We start from the raw sequence: 22338 nt of genomic DNA, 5'->3' as shown, positions 1-22338 counted from the left end.
CTCTGCTCACAAGGAGCAACGCTCTGCTCACAAGGAGCAACGCTCTGCTCACCAAGGAGCAACGCTCTGCTCACAAGGAGCAACGCTCTGCTCACAAGGAGCAACGCTCTGCTCACCAAGGAGCAACGCTCTCCTCACCAAGGAGCAACGCTCTGCTCACAAGGAGCAACGCTCTGCTCACAGGAGCAACGCTCTCCTCACCAAGGAGCAACGCTCTGCTCACAAGGAGCAACGCTCTGCTCACAAGGAGCAACGCTCTGCTCACAAGGAGCAACGCTGTGTTCACAAGGAGCAACGCTGTGTTCACTAAGGAGCAACGCTGTGTTCACCAGGAGCAATCCTCTGCTCACCAAGGAGCAACGCTGTGTTCACAAGGAGCAACGCTGTGTTCACAAGGAGCAACGCTCTGTTCACTAAGGAGCAACGCTCTGCTCACAAGGAGCAACGCTCTGCTCACCAAGGAGCAACGCTCTGCTCACCAAGGAGCAACGCTCTGCTCACCAAGGAGCAACGCTCTGCTCACCAGGAGCAACGCTCTGCTCACCAGGAGCAACGCTGTGTTCACCAGGAGCAACGCTGTGTTCACAAGGAGCAACGCTGTGTTCACAAGGAGCAACGCTCTGCTCACAAGGAGCAACGCTCTGCTCACAAGGAGCAACGCTCTGCTCACAAGGCAACGCTGCCAGGACAACGCTCTGCTCACAAGGAGCAACGCTCTGCTCACAAGGAGCAACGCTCTGCTCACCAAGGAGCAACGCTCTGCTCACAAGGAGCAACGCTCTGCTCACAAGGAGCAACGCTCTGCTCACCAAGGAGCAACGCTGTGTTCACAAGGAGCAACGCTGTGTTCACAAGGAGCAACGCTGTGTTCACTAAGGAGCAACGCTGTGTTCACAAGGAGCAACGCTCTGCTCACCAAGGAGCAACGCTCTGCTCACCAGGAGCAACGCTGTGTTCACCAGGAGCAACGCTGTGTTCACCAGGAGCAATACTCTGCTCACCAAGGAGCAACGCTGTGTTCACAAGGAGCAACGCTGTGTTCACAAGGAGCAACGCTCTGTTCACTAAGGAGCAACGCTCTGCTCACAAGGAGCAACGCTCTGCTCACCAAGGAGCAACGCTCTGCTCACCAAGGAGCAACGCTCTGCTCACCAAGGAGCAACGCTCTGCTCACCAGGAGCAACGCTGTGTTCACCAGGAGCAACGCTGTGTTCACCAGGAGCAACGCTGTGTTCACAAGGAGCAACGCTGTGTTCACAAGGAGCAACGCTCTGCTCACAAGGAGCAACGCTCTGCTCACAAGGAGCAACGCTCTGCTCACAAGGAGCAACGCTCTGCTCACAAGGAGCAACGCTCTGCTCACAAGGAGCAACGCTCTGCTCACCAAGGAGCAACGCTCTGCTCACAAGGAGCAACGCTCTGCTCACCAAGGAGCAACGCTCTGCTCACCAAGGAGCAACGCTCTGCTCACAAGGAGCAACGCTGTGTTCACAAGGAGCAACGCTGTGTTCACTAAGGAGCAACGCTGTGTTCACAAGGAGCAACGCTCTGCTCACCAAGGAGCAACGCTCTGCTCACCAGGAGCAACGCTGTGTTCACCAGGAGCAACGCTGTGTTCACCAGGAGCAATACTCTGCTCACCAAGGAGCAACGCTGTGTTCACAAGGAGCAACGCTGTGTTCACAAGGAGCAACGCTCTGTTCACTAAGGAGCAACGCTCTGTTCACTAAGGAGCAACGCTCTGCTCACAAGGAGCAACGCTCTGCTCACCAAGGAGCAACGCTCTGCTCACAAGGAGCAACGCTCTGCTCACCAAGGAGCAACGCTCTGCTCACCAAGGAGCAACGCTCTGCTCACAAGGAGCAACGCTCTGCTCACAAGGAGCAACGCTGTGTTCACAAGGAGCAACGCTGTGTTCACTAAGGAGCAACGCTGTGTTCACAAGGAGCAACGCTCTGCTCACAAGGAGCAACGCTCTGCTCACCAGGAGCAACGCTGTGTTCACCAGGAGCAACGCTGTGTTCACCAGGAGCAACGCTGTGTTCACCAGGAGCAATACTCTGCTCACCAAGGAGCAACGCTGTGTTCACAAGGAGCAACGCTCTGTTCACTAAGGAGCAACGCTCTGCTCACAAGGAGCAACGCTCTGCTCACCAAGGAGCAACGCTCTGCTCACAAGGAGCAACGCTCTGCTCACCAAGGAGCAACGCTCTGCTCACCAGGAGCAACGCTCTGCTCACCAGGAGCAACGCTGTGTTCACAAGGAGCAACGCTGTGTTCACTAAGGAGCAATGCTGTGTTCACAAGGAGCAACACTCTGTTCACTAAGGAGCAACGCTGTGTTCACAAGGAGCAACGCTGTGTTCACAAGGAGCAACGCTCTGTTCACTAAGGAGCAACGCTCTGTTCACTAAGGAGCAACGCTCTGCTCACAAGGAGCAACGCTCTGCTCACCAAGGAGCAACGCTCTGCTCACCAGGAGCAACGCTCTGCTCACCAGGAGCAACGCTGTGTTCACCAGGAGCAACGCTGTGTTCACTAAGGAGCAACGCTGTGTTCACAAGGAGCAACGCTCTGCTCACAAGGAGCAACGCTCTGCTCACCAAGGAGCAACGCTCTGCTCACAAGGAGCAACGCTCTGCTCACAAGGAGCAACGCTCTGCTCACCAAGGAGCAACGCTCTGCTCACAAGGAGCAACGCTCTGCTCACAAGGAGCAACGCTCTGCTCACCAAGGAGCAACGCTCTGCTCACCAAGGAGCAACGCTCTGCTCACTAAGGAGCAACGCTGTGTTCACAAGGAGCAACGCTGTGTTCACTAAGGAGCAACGCTGTGTTCACTAAGGAGCAACGCTGTGTTCACTAAGGAGCAACGCTCTGTTCACAAGGAGCAACGCTCTGCTCACTAGGAGCAACGCTGTGTTCACAAGGAGCAACGCTCTGCTCACCAAGGAGCAACGCTCTGCTCACAAGGAGCAACGCTGTGTTCACCAGGAGCAATACTCTGCTCACCAAGGAGCAACGCTGTGTTCACAAGGAGCAACGCTGTGTTCACAAGGAGCAACGCTCTGTTCACTAAGGAGCAACGCTCTGCTCACAAGGAGCAACGCTGTGTTCACCAGGAGCAATACTCTGCTCACCAAGGAGCAACGCTGTGTTCACAAGGAGCAACGCTGTGTTCACTAAGGAGCAACGCTCTGCTCACAAGGAGCAACGCTCTGCTCACAAGGAGCAACGCTCTGCTCACTAAGGAGCAACGCTGTGTTCACAAGGAGCAACGCTGTGTTCACTAAGGAGCAACGCTGTGTTCACTAAGGAGCAACGCTGTGTTCACTAAGGAGCAACGCTGTGTTCACTAAGGAGCAACGCTCTGTTCACAAGGAGCAACGCTGTGTTCACAAGGAGCAACGCTGTGTTCACAAGGAGCAACGCTCTGTTCACTAAGGAGCAACGCTCTGCTCACAAGGAGCAACGCTCTGCTCACCAAGGAGCAACGCTCTGCTCACAAGGAGCAACGCTCTGCTCACCAAGGAGCAACGCTCTGCTCACCAAGGAGCAACGCTCTGCTCACAAGGAGCAACGCTCTGCTCACCAAGGAGCAACGCTCTGCTCACCAGGAGCAACGCTCTGCTCACCAGGAGCAACGCTCTGCTCACCAGGAGCAACGCTGTGTTCACCAGGAGCAACACTGTGTTCACTAAGGAGCAATGCTGTGTTCACAAGGAGCAACACTCTGTTCACTAAGGAGCAACGCTGTGTTCACAAGGAGCAACGCTGTGTTCACAAGGAGCAACGCTCTGTTCACTAAGGAGCAACGCTCTGTTCACTAAGGAGCAACGCTCTGCTCACAAGGAGCAACGCTCTGCTCACCAAGGAGCAACGCTCTGCTCACAAGGAGCAACGCTCTGCTCACCAAGGAGCAACGCTCTGCTCACCAAGGAGCAACGCTCTGCTCACCAGGAGCAACGCTCTGCTCACCAGGAGCAACGCTGTGTTCACAAGGAGCAACGCTGTGTTCACTAAGGAGCAACGCTGTGTTCACAAGGAGCAACGCTCTGCTCACAAGGAGCAACGCTCTGCTCACAAGGAGCAACGCTCTGCTCACCAAGGAGCAACGCTCTGCTCACAAGGAGCAACGCTCTGCTCACAAGGAGCAACGCTCTGCTCACCAAGGAGCAACGCTCTGCTCACCAAGGAGCAACGCTCTGCTCACAAGGAGCAACGCTCTGCTCACAAGGAGCAACGCTCTGCTCACCAAGGAGCAACGCTCTGCTCACCAAGGAGCAACGCTCTGCTCACAAGGAGCAACGCTCTGCTCACAAGGAGCAACGCTGTGTTCACAAGGAGCAACGCTGTGTTCACTAAGGAGCAACGCTGTGTTCACCAGGAGCAATACTCTGCTCACCAAGGAGCAACGCTGTGTTCACAAGGAGCAACGCTGTGTTCACAAGGAGCAACGCTCTGTTCACTAAGGAGCAACGCTCTGCTCACAAGGAGCAACGCTCTGCTCACCAAGGAGCAACGCTCTGCTCACCAAGGAGCAACGCTCTGCTCACCAAGGAGCAACGCTCTGCTCACCAGGAGCAACGCTGTGTTCACAAGGAGCAACGCTGTGTTCACTAAGGAGCAATGCTGTGTTCACAAGGAGCAACGCTCTGCTCACAAGGAGCAACGCTCTGCTCACAAGGAGCAACGCTCTGCTCACAAGGAGCAACGCTCTGCTCACAAGGAGCAACGCTCTGCTCACCAAGGAGCAACGCTCTGCTCACCAAGGAGCAACGCTCTGCTCACAAGGAGCAACGCTCTGCTCACCAAGGAGCAACGCTCTGCTCACCAAGGAGCAACGCTCTGCTCACAAGGAGCAACGCTGTGTTCACAAGGAGCAACGCTGTGTTCACTAAGGAGCAACGCTGTGTTCACAAGGAGCAACGCTCTGCTCACCAAGGAGCAACGCTCTGCTCACCAGGAGCAACGCTGTGTTCACCAGGAGCAACGCTGTGTTCACCAGGAGCAATACTCTGCTCACCAAGGAGCAACGCTGTGTTCACAAGGAGCAACGCTGTGTTCACTAAGGAGCAACGCTCTGCTCACAAGGAGCAACGCTGTGTTCACTAAGGAGCAACGCTGTGTTCACTAAGGAGCAACGCTCTGTTCACAGGGAGCAGCGCTCTGTTCACAAGGAGCTATGCTCTGTTCACAAGGAGCTATGCTCTGTTCGCTTCCTGTGAAATGTATTAGTCTTTGTTTAAGCAGAAGATCTATTTGGAGACTTCCCACTCATAGCTGTGATGACTCCAAAAACGTGATTTTGTTCTCCTACCTTGCTACCCGACATTCACTTGTGGTGGGAGGGATTTTTCTTTTTAATCTTTGTGTCTTGTGGGAATAAAACAGCCATTTCCCAGAGATTCTGATTTGTCCTAAGAACAGAAAAGAGTGGGGATGTGGGGGGATTCAGGGAGGAGGACGATCACCTAAAAACAATGGAGAGGAAGGAAGGAAAGAAGCAATGTTGCGAGGGTAACAAACAATGGTCACTTGTTTCCTTATGACACAAAACATAACTTCTGATAACGACCTTTCCCCGGACTCAAGAAGAGGTCATTCTGTGACCCAACTCTGCACTTTGCTGGACCAGGAACAGTGAAGTCTGGGCAGGGGTTCCGCTTGTCCTGTGAATGCCAGATCTCATTCAGTCTAGTTTTCTAGCTTGGGCCCTCACTGCTGCTTAATCCATTTAATCAGGGTCAAATGGGGAGATTTCAGCCAAGAGGATGTTCCTGATGCTTCTCAAGAGACATGGGAGGCAGGTGCTCTGGGGCTGAGGTGGACATGGTACAAACCATGGGGATGGGCAGTGCTGCCTCCATTCCCCAACCCCCAAGGCTCTGGGACTTCACCTTGAAAATGAAGCCCAGACACATCAAGGGATAAGGGGGAAGTATGGCCATACTCAACTTCCCTCCTAATTCTCATTGCTAGACCAACTGAAAAATAGTCTGGTGCCCAACTAGTGTGGCTCAGTGGTTGAGCATCAACCCATGCATCAAGAGGTCGCCGATTCGATTCCTGGTCAGGGCACACGCCCAGGTTGTGGGCTCGATCCCCAGTGCGGGGCATGCAGGAGGCGTCCAATCGATGTTCTCTCTCATTGATGTTTCTCTCTCTTTCTCCCTCTCCTTTCCTTTCTCTCTAAAATTAATAAAGAAAAAAAAATTAAAAAAATAGGCTGGAGTCCAGAGCAACTGGTTGTAAAGTGAAGCTGGTCTAACTTTTCTATTAAAAACTAATAACCTGCAGCCCAGCTGGTGTGGCTCAGAAGATTGAGAGTTGTCCTGTGCACCAAGAGGTCACTGGTTCGATTCCCGGTCAGGGCACATGCTGGGGTTGCGGGCTTGAACCCCAGTGGTGGGCATGCAGGAGGCAGCCAATTGATGTTTTTCTCTCATTGATATTTCTATTTCTTTCTCTCTCCCTCTAAAATCAATAAAAACATATATATATAAAAAAAACCTAATAACCTCAAATACTTTGGCTTTGTCAGCAGCTTTCCCGGGAAGACATGCACTAACAGATGAATGAAGACAGCTTTCCATCACTCTGACAAGGGATTGTCACTTTAAAAGCCATTATCTAGTCCGGCCAGTGAGGCTCAGTGATTGGGCATTGACCCATGCACCCAGAGGTCGCTGGTTCGATTCCTGGTTGGGGCACATGCCCAGGTTGTGGGCCCGATCCTCAGTGAGGGGGCGTGCAGGAGGCGGCCAATCAATGTTCTCTCTCATTGATGTTTCTCTCTCTCTCTCATCCTCTCTCTCTAAAATCAATAAAGAAAACAGAAAAAGCCATTATCTAGGTCCCCCAACCACTTAGAAAGCCCGGCTGGCACTTCTGCACAGGGACCAGTGACACAGCAAACCTGACTCCTTCAGGGGGTGCAAAGAAGTATGTTCCAGGGAAGTCTCGGGGCCCCCTTGCTCTGTACTGGAAGTGACAGACCATTCCCATTAAACAGATCCATCTCTTGGCACTGATGTGGCATGAACCACGACTAGTGGGATTCAAGTTGGCTGCCAAGAATCTGTGACATTCACTGCAGCTCCTACAGGCCCAAAGTCCCACTCCAGCTGCTGGGCAGGGGGGACGCTCAATCACTCACCCCCACCCCCGCCCCCAGCTCTAGGAGTCACTCTGCTGATGCACCTCCCGGAGGGTTGGGACTGAATCTCGTCGTCTCTGCGGTTTGGAGCCAGGTCCTAAGAGGGCAGTCTTGTCCATGGTGATTCTGTCTGCAGAGGCCAGGGCCAGGATCAACTCAGGTCTGACTCCAAAGCCTGTGCTCGTTCAATTTTGGGGCGGTGGTGAATTGAAAACCCAGCCAGTGTACTTTCTGTACATGATGTGAATCACCGAATGATGCACACTGGCCCTTCCTCCTTGGAGGTTAAAGTATGTTTTACCCTTTGAGGGTTCCTGGGACCATAAGGAGGTTCTCAGCCTCCAGAGCTTGTGTTCAATAAGTGAGCAGAAGGGAAAAGGCAAGGATGGTAACAGAGAACCTGCCACAGACCTAGCGCTGTGCTGGGAGGATCCCACAATGTTTCAGTTGGCCTTCAAGCTTTAGAGCTGATAAAAACGAAGCTTAGTAAGTAACCAGCCCGAGCCACGCAGGGGTGAGCAGCTGAGCCATCGCTGAAGCCCAGCGCTTCCTGGCTGAGAAATCCGCAGGCTGCCTGCACGGCCAGGCTGCCGCCTGAGTGGATGGGCTGGCTCCACTCCTTCTGATCCGTTCCTAGGGGGCTGGTAATTATCTGAAATCAGCACATTCAGGGGGAAAAGCCAATTCACTCTAAAAGCAGATTAAAACGAAATTAATAAGGCCTTAAAATGTGAACAAGTAATTAGGGACATAAAAGCTGTTAAAAGCAACTACTACAAACCAGTAAAGCCACAAAAAGGCCTTTGTGGGCATGGAAGAATGCAATTCTAATGCCACGAAGAAGCTTACAGCAAATGGTAACAAATTCTTAGGACAAACAAAACGATGAAATGTTAAGACTCATCTTGACATTTCATTTTAAAAATCCCTTAAAATCTGAGAAAGTACCCAGAATCGATTTTAAACAAGAAACTGTCAGAGAGCTCAAGGCCCCATAAGGCCAAGGCTGTGCACGGGGAGGAGGGAAATGGGGCTGGAGATGGTCACAGGGCTCCTGTGGAACTGCACTCGTCATTCTAGGGGACCAGCTCCGAGGGCGGCCCTGACGCTGGGCTGGACCCAAGCTCTGCCCGCAGCTCAGCCTGGAGGGAAGGCAGACATGGACCCCACCTGTGTTCTGTGCTGGGGTATGTGATGGGCACCCCACCCAGCCAGAGGTGTTAGGGAACGCTTCCTGTCATCACTGTCACCATCGTCATCCTAGCAACACGTACTGAATACTCACTACGTGCTGGGCAGGCTATTTCACAGAACGCGGGTCATAGCAAGTTGATTCCTTAAACCTCCTGGAGCAGTTATGCTTCTCCCATTTTACAGATGTGGAGACTGAGGCTTTCGGGTCATCTACCCAGGAAGCGGAGAGATGAGATCTGACTCCAGTAGCACTCTTGGCTACTGTGCTCTGCTGCTTCCTGATCTGACCCTTAAATGAGCAGCAGGATTCTGCAGCACAGTTCTATGCAAGGAAACAACATTCAGCCGGCGTGGGTTCCACACCTGAGCACCAGCACTGGCCCCTGCTGTGGACCCTGCTCTCAAGAGCTCACACACTACTGGAGAGGAAGACAAGCAGACAGAATGCCCGCAGAATGGGAAGTGCTGGTTAAAGGCAGGGGATGGCATGTAGTTATGCAAGTGGGAAGGCTCATTATAACCTCTGAAGTAGGAACAGCAGTCCAGCAGGGAAGGCTTCCTAGAGGAGGTAACAGTGGGAGTAATGCTGGAATCGACACCAAAAATCAGCATGAAGGTTAAAAAGTAAAAATTAAAAAAGAGGCATGAGGAACTCCCAGGCAGAGGGAACAGCCTGGACAGAGGAGGGGTCAGGGGCTACATGAGGAGCTTTGCCTGGCGGGACTCTCTTGGCATGACCCTCCCCACAGAGCCTGATCCTGCACCTCCAGTCGCTGAATTTACTGGGGAGATCATTCACAGCCTCTCTTCTTTCTCAACTTCACATCTGTGGCTCCAACCAGCCAGACCTGGTGCAGTGGAAAGTCCAGATGTTTGCTCATCAGGCAGGCAGAGCTGCCTCTGCTACTCAGGTCAGTGCAAGGATGACTTGGTCCATCCAAAGTGGGGGGCGGGGGGAGTGAGTAAGGGAGGGGCTGTCCTGCCAGAGAGTGCTCGGAGGGGCTCTGAAGGGCAGAGTCCACCCTCTAATTTTTAATCTCTCAAGGAGAACAGAAACAAACAGCTCCCAGAAGATAAGACACTAGCTCAGTAACCAGGGGAGAAGGAGCAGGTCAGCTCTTGACGGAGAGCTCCTTGGAATCTGGGATCCTTTCAGCCACAGCAGGACACCAGTCCCCACCTTAGCATCTATGGCAGGGAAAATGCACATTACCATTTGTTGAATGATTCTTCCAGAGGTTAGCCTTATAAAATCGGGTTAGCCCCTGGAGTGACAAAGGCCCGATTTTCTCAGGCCAGGAGTGCTTGGTCATTACGTCCAGGGCCACACAGCCAGCAAGAGTATCAGTCATGGTTTAAATCCCCTTCTGCCAAACTCTGAACCCACAGCCTGCCCTACGTACCCACATGACCATCTTGCTGCCACGGATGCTGACTCCATGGAATAGCACCTGCCTGGCAGGCTGTGGGCCTGGGTATGGCCCAGCCACCGGATAGCAGTTCTCCTACCTGAGCTGGGCATTCAGAAGAGACCCAATGATGGCCTTGGACAGAGGCAGGCCTGAGCTCCAATCCATGCCCACCTCCTTCTAGCCGTGTGACCTCGAGTAATTAACCCCTCCTTCTGAGCCTCCATTCCTTCATCTGCAAAATGGGCTGATGAGTTCCATGGGAGGAAATGAAACAAGGGGCTGCCGGGCCTGTTTCAGTGCGGGCATGTCACATACCTGTAAGCAGTAGTCCCTCTCTGCCCTTGACCTTGCCCGGCCTGTTTCTATGGGTCTGCCTCCACTCGTGTGACCCTGTCAGCTTTTCTCTGGATGGCCAGGTGTCCCTTCACACGCTACCACCCCCCGAATTTGCCTTTTGGAGGACATGGTTTACAAGGTGAGAGAATTAATAACTCATATCGCTAGAGCAGCTGAGTGCAGGCTTTCCTGCATCTACCCCTCCCCCGGGGCAGGTACCCCTTACTTTATAATTATCCCCATTTCACAGACAAGGAAGGCACAGAGAGGTGAAGTAACTTGCTTAAGGGCAGTAGGCTGTCAGTGGCAGAGATGGGATTCCAAAGATGACAGTATGTCTCCAGAGCTAAACTGGTTACAAATCAGCTGGACTGCCAGGCCCGGCCTCAGAGGGAGCTGGGCTGTGGACAAGCAAGGGCTTGAAGGAGAACCAGTAACAGCTGCCCTCAGCCCTTGAAGCTGGGGTTCTAGGCCAGCCAAGCAGCCTCCACTGTCGGGGAGAAGGGAATGCGAACCAGACGCACTCCGGTGCCCGACGAGTCCACCCCATGGCACTGCTGCTTTCTCAGGGACACTGCGTTTGAGATCGCAGGAGCTTAATCCAGATGTGGACCCCTGAACACAGCGGTGTGTTCATCTCTCTTCAGGACCACCAGGGCCAAACCCCGCTCTGCCAGCTGCCTGATCTGCCGAGAGACACCTGTCCCGCCTCTCATCCTCCTCACTCACGCCACAGGAAGAATGCCAGCAGAGAACTGTGAGGGTTAGAGAACACATGCATGGAAAGTGCGCAGAGTTCCTAGCACACGGGAAATACTGGACAAACTTTAGCCATTATTCAATGGTGAGCAGCTCTTGCGGTGATGGGATCAACGGCGGCCATTTATATTGTTTGAGGATCTGCTATTTTCACTTAACACTCATTTGACAAACACACTGGAGCCCACTGTGCCGGGCACTGGAGATACCAAGGTGCGGGCCCCCCCCCCCGTCTGCAATCTCAGTTCACAGGTGCCCTGGGAGCGGCACCTGCAGAAAGACGCCGTGAGGCAGAAGGTGAGGGTGAGGTGGAGGGCGGGTCAGGACAGGACTGATGGAGCAGTGAAGCCTGGGTGGTCTTGACCAATGAGTAATTATCCTCCCGGAGGAGGGGGCAGGGGCCTTACCCCCGGGAAGCGAGCAGAGAAATGCAAAAGGGGATGGTAAGTGACGGCACCTGCCAAGGGTGAGGTGGGGCCAAGTAGAAGGTGTAAGGTAGGGAATGGGGCTGGAGAGGCATCTGTGGCCACCTGGCCTTGCCTGTCAGCACTGGGGGGTCTCTGGGGGTTCTGAGCTCAGAGTAGCATGATCAGATTCCCTTTAGAACGGGAAGGATGGGCTGCAGTGTGGAGGACGGTAGAAGGGAGATGAATGTGAAGATACTGCAGTCGTTAAATGAAATAGTCCATGGAAAGCACTAAGCCAGGCAAACCGTACGCACAAGAGATGTTAATTGTTATTATTATTACAGGCAAGAGATAGGCAGAACTGTGGGGGTGGGGGAAGGGGAAAGAGATGCTAAGCAGCAGGATCTATGGAACTCGTTGACTGATTGCCCATAAATGCTTTTCATTTATCTTCACAGGGACTATTTACATGGCTATGTGGCGGTCTATGGAATTAAAACGCTAACCACCCGTGGTTATCTGGCATTTAGGAATACCGGCAGGAGGCAGCCTGCTCTGCAAAGCAGGAGTCCCAGGGATCTGACAGTGAATCGCCAGTAGTGTGACCTGGCAGGCCCCTCAGGTCCATCTGTGAAATGGGAGAGCAGCACCCCCTCTCGGATGGATAGATTAAAGGATGCTCGTAGAATGCAGGGCAGGGCCTGCCACAGAGTAGCCCTCACACGGTGGCTATGCTCATGTGGGTCACTGAAGATTGTTACCATACAACTACAGATACCTTCGTACGAATAGTTTGTTTTCCCTTTAGAATGATTTTCCAGGATATACTCCCATAAGGGGGGGATCTCTGAGTCAGAGTAAGGTGACTTTTCTGACTCACTGCACCCTGCAAGGCGGGATGTGCCCCCTCATCCTCTGAGTGTGGGCCAGTCTGTTGCAAGGCTGGCAAAGGGGGGTTCTGCAGCCTAGGTTCCCCTCCACCCTTACCTCCTGCCTTCATGCTCATCTTGTTTATAAAGTCTTCCCCAGAGTGCTCCCATGCTGTCCTTGGACCCCCAGCCAGGAAAGAAGGGGAAAGGCAGGCTGGAAGGAGACTCCTTAACATCCAGGTGTTGTAGGCAGCTAGCGAGCACTCTAAGGTCCTTTTGCACATTAAAGGAAAACACCTAGAGAAGTCTTCGGATAGTTAACCAAAATAAGTGTGCTCTAATGGAGGCTTCTCAGGCAGCATGACAGAGACCCGGGGTCCCCCCTTGGAGGACAAACACGTGTGTGTGTGTGTGTGTGTGTGTGCGCACGCTCTAGCACAACTCAATCTATACAAGAGACAGCAACAAAGATGCTTTCCAGGGAGGAAGCTATTGTGAACCAGGCATGGTCCTTGCCCTCAGAGATTTCAATCAACTCCAAGTCAAATATGAATAGATTCCCATCACATGTGAAATGTCTGCAATAGGACCTGGGTTGCAGAGGCTGGTTTCCAGAAACTTCCATGGGGGAAGCGAACCTAAGGACAGTCATCAGCTTATAGACTTTGAATGCCTGCAGGGGAAGGTGGAGCGGTGTCCTGCCCCACCCACCTCTTCTGGTTCCCAGCTCTGTGGAGCCAGCGGGCCTCGAAGTCCTTAGGGACTGGGATGGTAAACCTCCCACCTAGGGTATCAGAAGGGCTCTGGCCCTTTGTTGCACACAGCATTGTGGCTTCACAAGGCACTGTCCCCTGTACTCTCTCTTTGGTCCTCAGAATTGCCGTGTAAGCAGAAACCATGATGCCCATTTTGCAGATGTGAAAACAGAGGTATTGTGTCCAATCATTTAAGGTCACTCTTCTCCACATCTTCTCACTTTGTCAGTACTGTCTACCTCGAGGTTGCGATGAGGCTCCCAGTAAGTGCCGCCCTCAGCAGAACTCAATGGCAGAACTTGCAATAGAAGCCTTTATCTAAGTAGAACCCTTCCTCTGCCACCAGCTGGTCCTTAACTTCTCTAAGCCTCAGATTCTCATCTGTAAAGTGGGTATAATGATACTTACAGAACAGCAATTGTTGTGGGGACCGAAAGAGAAAAACTGCTACAAAAACTGGTACAAGCATGGCACTTAGTAAGAACTGAGCTCGTGTTTTTTCCCTTTGTTCTGGCCTAACCGAAAACAAAACCTAACAAACCAGAGTGATTCTTGAAAGCTACTTTGTGAATTTTATTTGCGTTGCTTTAATTCCTCTTTTAGTAATCCTCAAAAGCATGCTGCTGACATGATTTCAAAGGTTGGAGAACTTTAGCTAAGACATGAAAGAAACTCCGTGTTTCACTCTGGAACGGACCCAGCCGAACGCTGGGGCCTGGTCTGGGCAGAGGCGGCTCCGACCGGCTGCCAAGCGCGATGGCGCTCAGCTCGGCAGCCCAGGGAGTTATTTCTGCCACTGGCATTGTGTTTGTTAAAAATAAGAACCCAAAATCTCTTTAATGAGTCAAGAACAGGATCAGAAAGCTGGCAGGAGTTTATACCGGAGTGCTGACAGCAGTTTGGTGGATTTCGTGTACTCCACATATAATTGGATGGAGGATGAATAGATGACGGGCATATGGAAGAAAGAAAGTCAGGGAGGGAAGGGAATCAGGTTAAAAGGGACAGAATTCAGAAAATCTTTAAGTGCTGATATAGAGAGAAGTATTATTAAGTGAAAAAAACAATATGCAGAGAAGTGGGTCTTTCCCCCTCTCCCCTCCTTCCTGCCTTCCTTTTTGACTTTAGAGATACTGACCAATTAACTCATCAATAGATGGGGAAGATTCCCAGCCCATCCCTAGACACAGTAACAGGGATAACCTCTGGGGAGTGGGAATCAGGCCAAGAGAAGAAAGGGGTTCTTTCCCTTTCAGTCGATTGACTCTCTCCTGTGCTATTTGAATATTTTTTCCTTTTACAATAAAAACAAAGAACCCACAGAGGGGCGGGGGGCTGGAAGTGGAAGGCAGACTCTACAGAGGGGTCATCCTGAGTTCAGAGCTGAATCTGAAGGTGAGGCCTCAGCCAGGGGAAGAGGCGCCGGGCTCCTGCATGAACAAAGCCACCCCCTCCAGGGAAACCCGACCGGTGTCCGTGGTGGGATGACAAACGGCCCTCCTGCACCACCATGCAGACCAGACCGGCTGTGACTCCGGGCCGAGGCTCAGTGCTCCCCCAGGAAGGCTGCTCGTGCTGCGGGCCTTGGGAACAAAGAACCCGGTCGTTCCTCATTCCGAGGGGCTCCCTGGCCCCGGAGTGGGGGGCACTATATGAAGTTGAGGAGCACCTTCCTGTTTCAAGGCCCCCCACCGGGCCAAAGTCTACAACTGCTGGATTCCATACATGATAAAGGTTTCCAGCTGGCTGGAGGCTTCATCTGAATGGATCAAGGCTGCAGGAGGCAGCGGAGAAAGACCCGTCTGGTCTATACATTTCCACCAAAAGGATGGCCTCAGCTGCTTGTGGGCCATGTAAAAGCAGAACAGAACAGACTGAAAATGTGAGCTGAGTGACTCTGGGCTGCACAGATCTGCCCCCTCCACGCCTCGGCCTGGGGAGACCGCAGAGCCATTTCAGGTGGTTCTGGGCTTGGACTGCAATGTCTACAGGGGTCAGACGATGGACAAAACCAGCCAGTGGCACATGGGTCTCTGGTTTTAGGGAGACGCAGGCCCAGAGGAGTTTCTTTACGACTTTAACCACCTGGTGGGCGCAGTGGAACCCAGATTGCTGCTCCCAGGACTAGAGTTTCTGATTCAGCAGGCCAGGGGTGTAGCTGGGGAACCCATGTCTCACATTCTTGTGATGCTGCTGCTGGCTTCCGCCTAGGGAACCACTGCTCAGGGACCCACAGCTCGTCCTGACTCAGGTGACAAGGTGGGGTGAGCAGACTGGTAAACTGGGGAATGTCCCACCTAAGGGGTAACTTGACAGTATCCAAGGGAGCCATGTGGCACAGAATTAACTAGGCACCCAGTGTTTTTACGCATCTTGATGTTTTTGGTAAGAATAGTCAGAAATACGGATTTTTTTTCTATGATATCTTATAATCTTTGGCAATCACTGGCAACTGGCTCTAAAATGTTTCAAACGTTGCACAGGCCAAACACATCTGCAGGCCGGATTTCAGCCTCTGGCTAGGAACCTTATCTGTGTTTCCATGGGAGAGAGGCAGGGTCAGAGATCTCCGCACCAGGGATCCTGGGAAGGAATGTCAGCCGACCGCGCCTCTCCCAGCAAGGGCACCCTGCGGCTGCTGGGGCCACATCCAGGCTCCCCACAGGTCCTCATCACTCTCCTCTCCTCTGGCCACACTGTGCGCTCCGGCCGCACTGGTGCCAGACTGTGCTTCTCACCTCCTGAGACCTCCTCCCGACCAGGCCTTTTCTGACCTCTGGGCCTTTCTGCACACGGTTCCTTCTGCCTGGAAGACTTTTATCCCTTCTCCACGTTTGCCTTAATTCTTACCTGTCCTTCAAGGACCCATTCAGCTGTGACCTCCCCTGGGGAACCTTCCATGACCACTGCTCCCCCAAACCCCCAGGCCTATGTTCCTCAGGCCACTGTGCTTCCATCACGAGACTGGGCTGCAATGGCCTGAAGACGGGTCGGTCTCCTCCACTGGCCGGTGCTCCAGGAGGCCATGCTGCCTCGTGCCCCCACACTGAGCTCAGGGCCTGGTGTGGGACAGGTTCCAAATAGCATTTACCAAGTGCTGCTCTCTGGGCCTTGGCCTTCCTCTCGTCCTGCTTGCCTGGCTACTTCCTGTCTATCCTCCAAGCCACAGCTCAGACTCCACTTCCGGTGGGAACTTCCCCTGACCTCCCAGCACCAGGAGGAGGTCCTTCTCTGCCTGCCTTCCTCCGTGGCACATTATCACAGTGTGATTGGCTGCTGTGGTCTGTCTCCCCACCCCCTCAGCTCTGTGAGGTCAAGACTCCCATGACTGCAAAGACAGAGCCAGTACCTTGAAATGCTTGTAGGGCCAAGAGAGGAATGCACAAACCATGAATGCATGATCCCAGGTGAGAAATGACACATGTGCTAGGAAGAAGACGTTAGAATAAAGCAACCTGATGCTGAGAACAAACTGGTTTCCTCCCAGCTGCTGCTTCTGGAGGGCGCAGAGCTGGTGCAGAGCGTGTGGGGCAGAAGGGGCTGCCACCTTGTGCAGGACCCCTGAGGGCCCAGGGACATCAGTCAGCATGGTATCTTGGCATGCAGCTCCCCTTCAATCATAAGCCTCAGGCTGGACAGTTGCTATAATTCTGTTACCTTAACCCTTCCGCAGTCATGCTCATCCCGCTGGGCAGCCCGGAGGGAAAGGCAAGGCGGGGGCCAGGAGCAGGCCCGAGCAGAGGGGCTGTCCCTTCCCCAGTGGGCAACAGCAAAGTGAGTGGCCATCTAGTGAGTCCTGGGGCAGCAAAGGTGACTGTGAGTCCTGCCCAATTTCATCTAGTTTGCCCAGCTGCTGGGCTCCCTGATCTGCTCACCTACCACTGTCCCATTGCTGGGTTAAGAAAAGGTGGCCACGTGTCTGTCCCTTTGTGTCCAAAACCTTCCCTTCCAACCCCCTGTCTCCAGAACTCCTTCTGGGATCTCCCCTCCAGGTGTGTCCCTTTGTCACCACTGCTCTCCTGTGTTTGGACTGTTTGTGTGTCTCCACCACAAAGACTGTGAGTTCCTAGACATCAGGGATTGTGCCATGCTGGGCTGTGTCCCTGACCCTGGCGCTGACGCACCAAATTCAAATCCTCTCTCTGCCATTTACTTTGCTTCCCCAAGACCACACAATGAAAAGTTCCGCCTCAGTTTTCTTATCTGTCAAATGTTGTGAAGACTGAATTAAAATTAAATGTGAACAGTACCTGGTACGTAGTAAGCACTTGATAAGTATTAGCTAGTATTTCTAGGTGATCAATAAACATTTTATGCATTAATGGAGAGAATAAAAGAGCGGGGATAATTAGCCAAGTACAAACCAACAGATTCTAGAGGCTGTGGGTGACCCAAAACAGAGATTGTTTTTGTGTTCTGTGAGTACCCCAAGAGTGAGCTGGGCATGACTGTTCTTACAGTGCTATTCCACGCAGCGGGCCAGGTGGCAGATCTTGGGCAGTAGTCTGAAAGGCAGGGCCCCCACCTCACCAAGGCCGACCTTTCCCACAGTGAGCCTCTGGGCAGATTAAGAGGTTTTGGATCTTTTAAAGGCACAGCCTGACATTTCCCTACAACAATAGTGTTTTCTCCCACTAGTGGCCTCTCCAAGGACACTCCCTGCTGGCCACCTCTTCTTCCGCCATCATTCCAAAGAGCAGGCTCACACTCACTCCTGACCGCCTTCAGATGAATCAACAGAAGAGGATGAGTCCTCCAGGCCTGGGGCTTTTTATTCCCAGACACCAGCACTCCTTAACCGCAGTCCTAACAAACCTCAGCCATCTGGTTTCTGCAAAAGCTACCAGCAGAGAGGAACCTGGCAGAGAGCAGGAGCAAGGGCTTCAAAGTCCAAAGACCTAGAGTTCAAATCCCATCTCTTACAAGTCTCTTCTCCTGTGGAGCCTGTTATTGCATAATATGGGGGTGACTAATCTCTCCCTCACTGCGCTGTGCACAGGGCAGGGCATATAGCAGACCCCAGGAAATAATGGAAGGATGGGGGAGGGCCTCATCAATGAGCATAAACTAGCTCTGGGCGGAAGACCGTGAAAAGGAGACTGGGAGCACCCTGACCTCCCAGTGACCTGAGAATGTTGATGGAGGCCTCGGGCTGACCTTCCAGAGTTTGCTGTGGCAGCACTAATTGGGGTCTCCCGGTCACCAGCTTCCCATCCTTGAGGGTGAGGTCTCCCTCTCCTTCCCCTCCCCATTGCTACATCCTCTGGCCTGACCTGCAGAGCAGCTGACCTTCCCTGGAGGAGTTGGCTGCCAGCTTCAAGGAAGCTCAGCAGGGCACAGTGGAAGAGAGGTGGGAAGGGGGATGATCCAGAGCCAACTCCCAGCTTTGGCACAGGATGGGGCAGGTCAGAAGGCTTCTGGCAGGGATCACCGTGCTTCCTGCTTCCTAGAGTGGCTTCATGCTAGGTCTTATAGGAAGTTTACACTGCAAGAGGGCTCCGAGTGTTTCTTCTTTATTTCCTCCCTTCCCGCTCTCACTCCTTTCTCCACCAGCCCAGAGCGCAGCCAGAGAGGAGTCAGCAGACATGCCTGGAATTCCAGCCCGGGCCCTCCCTGGTTGGGCTGCTCCAGGCAGATCACTTCATCTCTTTGAGACTGTTTTCTCATCTGTTAAATGGGTGTACTCATACCTCCCTCAAAGGCTGTTGGGAGGATTAGGCGGAGTCAAGTGAATAAAGCACATGACTCAGCATCCGGGACATAGCAGAAACTAAACAAGCCTAAGTTTTTATAACTATAACCATCTGGTTTGGACAGAGGAGGATGCTGGATAAGTGGGTGCTGCCTACCTTGGGGGACCAGGCCACGATTCCTGGTCACTAAGAACACAAGGGCCCGTGCTCCCCTTTCAAATGAATTAGCCTAGCATTTAGTTAGGCGCCCTGGGTAGGAGACATCTGGGGATATATAAATCCTCACCATGCACTTGCGGTCATCTATGCCGGTCAGATCCTCCTCAAACTCCTTCCCAACCTGGAAGTCCATGATGTAGTTCCTGAAAGTGCTCAGCGTGCGGATGATCATATGGTCGCCGTCCTGCACGATCTCTTTGTCTGGCTTCAGCAAGTTGGCGATTTTGCGCAAGGCCACATTGACATCTGCAGGGGTCCGGGACAGAGAGGGCAAAGAATTGGTCAGGGAACTCAGAGAACTATTCCTAAGCCAGAGGGGCCCCAGGGGCCCGCTCCGCGGGGAGAACAGCTGGGGTTTTTCCTCTCGCTTTCTCTGTGCGCGGCCAGTCTGTGCCTTTCTCTTTTTCTTTCCTTTCCTTTTTTTTTTTTTAGCTTAAAAGTTTTCCGCCCTTAAGCTAACCCTTTAAAAACAAAAAACTAGGAAACCAAGCCCAGCTTTCCTGATGAAATTATCCATGTCTAGAGCCAACAACCAGATCGACACCACCAGTGAACCCTAACAACCCCCACCCTCCCGGGCAAAGCCAGCGGCGCCCTCTCTGCGCAGGCTCCGGGAGGAGCCCTCGAGGGCCGGCGGGCGCCCGGCGGGCTCGCGGGGCAGCGGCTTACCGAGCGCGCGCAGGTACTCCTCGAAATTCTCGTTGGCCAGCATCTTCCAGTACCCGGTGAAGTCGACGGGCATTTCGGGGGGCGACTGGGGCCGGGCGGCCACGGAGCGGGCGGGAACAGCTCTGGGCTCTGCCGGGGCAGCGGCTGCCGAAGCGACCCGGCTGGTGGGCAGCCCGGAAATGTGCGCCCTCAAGTGGGGCGGTGACAGCTGGATTCCGAGCGCGCACAAAGCCCGCAGGAGGATCCATTGTAGCCGTCGCCCCTCCTTCCTTAGCGGGGGCGGGGACGAGGGATGTTGGAGGGCTAGGTTTGTGCCTGGCCCGCGGCCACCTTCCTCTAGACCGGTTCTCTTCTCTGCGAAGGGAGAAATGGGGCAGGCAGGGCGGGGTTGTTGCTTTACTGGCCCCAACTCTTGGGTTCCTGCAAGATTCCATCAAAAGCCGTGGACTTCTCACCTCCGGCGGCCCCTTGAGGGCTGGGAAACAGCCTCTCTGGGTTGCTGGAGCAATTAAAGGAAGAGGCCACTTCATAGGCCTTTGTCTAAAGCCCCGCGCCGGTGGCCAGGCCGGTGGGTCGGGAAAGCGCAGCCGCCCAACTCTGGGAGAGAAAAGTGGGGCACCCTCCACGTCCCTCCCACAAATAAAAGCAAGGTTGATGTTGTCTGAACTAAGGGGCTAAAAAGGCCCTCTGGGAGGTTCTGATGCACAAGTTTGCGATCCACTGCTTTATGCAAATGTAAGCAATTATTAATACAGTTAATTTTATTCCTCCCTTGTCACCTAATGGCAGCACAACACACCCGTGTTCTGAACTCTGCTTTGTTCACATGATATATTCTGGAGACGTTTCCGTATCTGTGCATAGACTGTATCCTCATTCTTTTGCAGGATATTCCATTGTTTATCCAGCGTGTCCCCCATCCATGGACATTTATGTTTTTTCAGATCCTTTACGATGAAGATCTTTGATCACATCTCATTTCCTGCCTGGAGTGCATGTCACAGCGCTTTCAACCCTGTCTTTGCCAACGGGAGATGACATCATCTTGTGGGTTGACTTTTTGACCCCCTATTAAAGACTAAATATCTCTTTGAAATTGCTTTTTGCACAAATCACAGCCGAGGTGACAGCAGACACATTCTCTTTTCTATATACTACAGTGGCTCCCTACCACCCCCACATCATTTAGTCCCCACACGGCACCTGGCTGAGTTAGGAAAGGAGCCTCTTGGAGAGCGGGAGCAGCTTGGATTTCAGCCCTTACCCGCCTTACTCTACACCGAGGTGTCTCAACCTTGGTACTGTTGCCATTTTTAGTTACATAATTCTTTGTGTGTGTGTGTGTGTGGGGGGGCATTGTCCTATGTACTGTAGGATGTTTAGCAGCATCCCTAGCTAGATTTTAATGGCACCTCCCATAAAGATGTCTCCAGACATTGTGAAATGCCCTGGGAAGGTGGGGGCATCACCCCTGGTCGAGAGCCACTGCTCTGATAGCTGGTCCCTCAGCAGACCTGTCTCCCATCTCATCTCACCTGGCTCTGGGATGCCAGGCCATCACACAGGCCCTGGCCCTCCTTAGCCAGCCTGGGGCTCATCTCAGTGGGACAGCCAGGTGATGGGATGGCCAGTCCTGGCCCTGCCCAGCCTTAAGGTTCAAGAAGAAACCCTGGGTGGGTCCCAGCCTGGCCTAGGTTCTCTGACATCTAATCAGGGCTAGCCACAGCCCTGGCCTTCCCTGTTGGCTTGACCCACTGGGATGGAGGTTCAGACAAAGGCTTAAACAGTGAACCGCTTCTTCTTTAGGTACCCCCACTAGTCTAAACTCCTTTCCCTGCTCCCCTGCACATCCAGCTCAGCCAACTGGATTGCTCACCCTCCCTAACCTTCTCCCTTTATGCTGAGTCTCCTGAGACAGTTTTATGCCAAATGTTGTTCAGCACACTGCCTGGCACACAGCAGGGTCCTGTCAGTTCTGCCCTCTGCCATGCCCAGAGTGGTCCCTTTGTGCTCTAGGCAGAGGCCTGCCCCTCCTCACCATTCCCATCCTCCCCTGCCCATCCTATAGAACCAAGATCGGGCCACTCTCCCTCCTCTGGCCGGTTTGGACATCTGCTTACCTGACCTCACTGTGCCGAACTGGCCAGCTGGGCACATGGCACTTAATTCTGTCAGGCTGGGCACATGGCACTTAATTCCGTCGGGTTTTGCCCGCTCCTGTCTGCCTTTGTTTAGTCCCCCAAGAGGTAAGCATACTCCTGCCCCTCTGGGTCTCCTCCCAGGAGGGCTCGCCCAGGTGTACCTGTGCCGGGTGGTGCTGTGTCTTGCAGCTGGGGGCTGGGTGTGGGGCAGACTTTGAAGGCAGAAGGCTCAGTTGGAAGGAAGTTGGCTGTCATTGTCTACCTGAGTGATCTTGGGTAAGCTGCTTATCCCTTCTGTGCCTCAGTTCCCACATTTTTAAAATGGGGACACACCGACTACTTACCTCTCAAGGTGGTGAGAAGCAAACAAGAAATGGGATATCATGGGCACGGCACAGAGTTCTCCAAAACACTGCTGTTTGAGGAGCCTTCGAAATGAGGGAAAAGGAAAGAGAGAGACGGGTACTGGCCTGTGCCCCCTTCTGGGGCCTCGAGATCAGTCCAATGAATTGAAGTGGGAAGTGCTCTGCAGAAGTGTTGTGGGAGCTTTGGGTATCATCGCAGTTATCCGTGCTCAGCCCCCTTTGTCATGCTTGACGTAATCCATTCATCGGGAGTTTGGGGAGCTCCTTTCTGTCTGGGTGGTCACCTGGGATGTGTTGAGCAAAGAGAGCACCGGAGGACAGAGGACAGCGTGTAAAGAGGAGAAAGGGGATCTGTGTGGGG

At 53.2% G+C, this 22338-nt stretch overlaps 1 protein-coding gene across 1 annotated transcript in view; it reads right to left on the bottom strand.

Moving 5' to 3' along the window:
* The window catches only part of RBP1 (retinol binding protein 1), a 30681-nt gene extending 10962 nt beyond the window's left edge, over window positions 1-19719 (bottom strand). The window contains 3 exon segments of the mRNA XM_036266364.1: window positions 18870-19048; window positions 19472-19574; window positions 19576-19719. Of these exon segments, the coding sequence (XP_036122257.1) occupies window positions 18870-19048; window positions 19472-19574; window positions 19576-19719 (426 nt within the window).
* Window positions 19720-22338: the final 2619 nt, after the last annotated feature.

Source organism: Molossus molossus, unplaced genomic scaffold (assembly GCF_014108415.1).
Source record: "Molossus molossus isolate mMolMol1 unplaced genomic scaffold, mMolMol1.p scaffold_m16_p_18, whole genome shotgun sequence".
Taxonomy (NCBI): Eukaryota; Metazoa; Chordata; class Mammalia; order Chiroptera; family Molossidae; genus Molossus; species Molossus molossus.
Note: the sequence above shows the minus strand (reverse complement) of the source record. Positions and strands in the feature narration are given on the sequence as shown.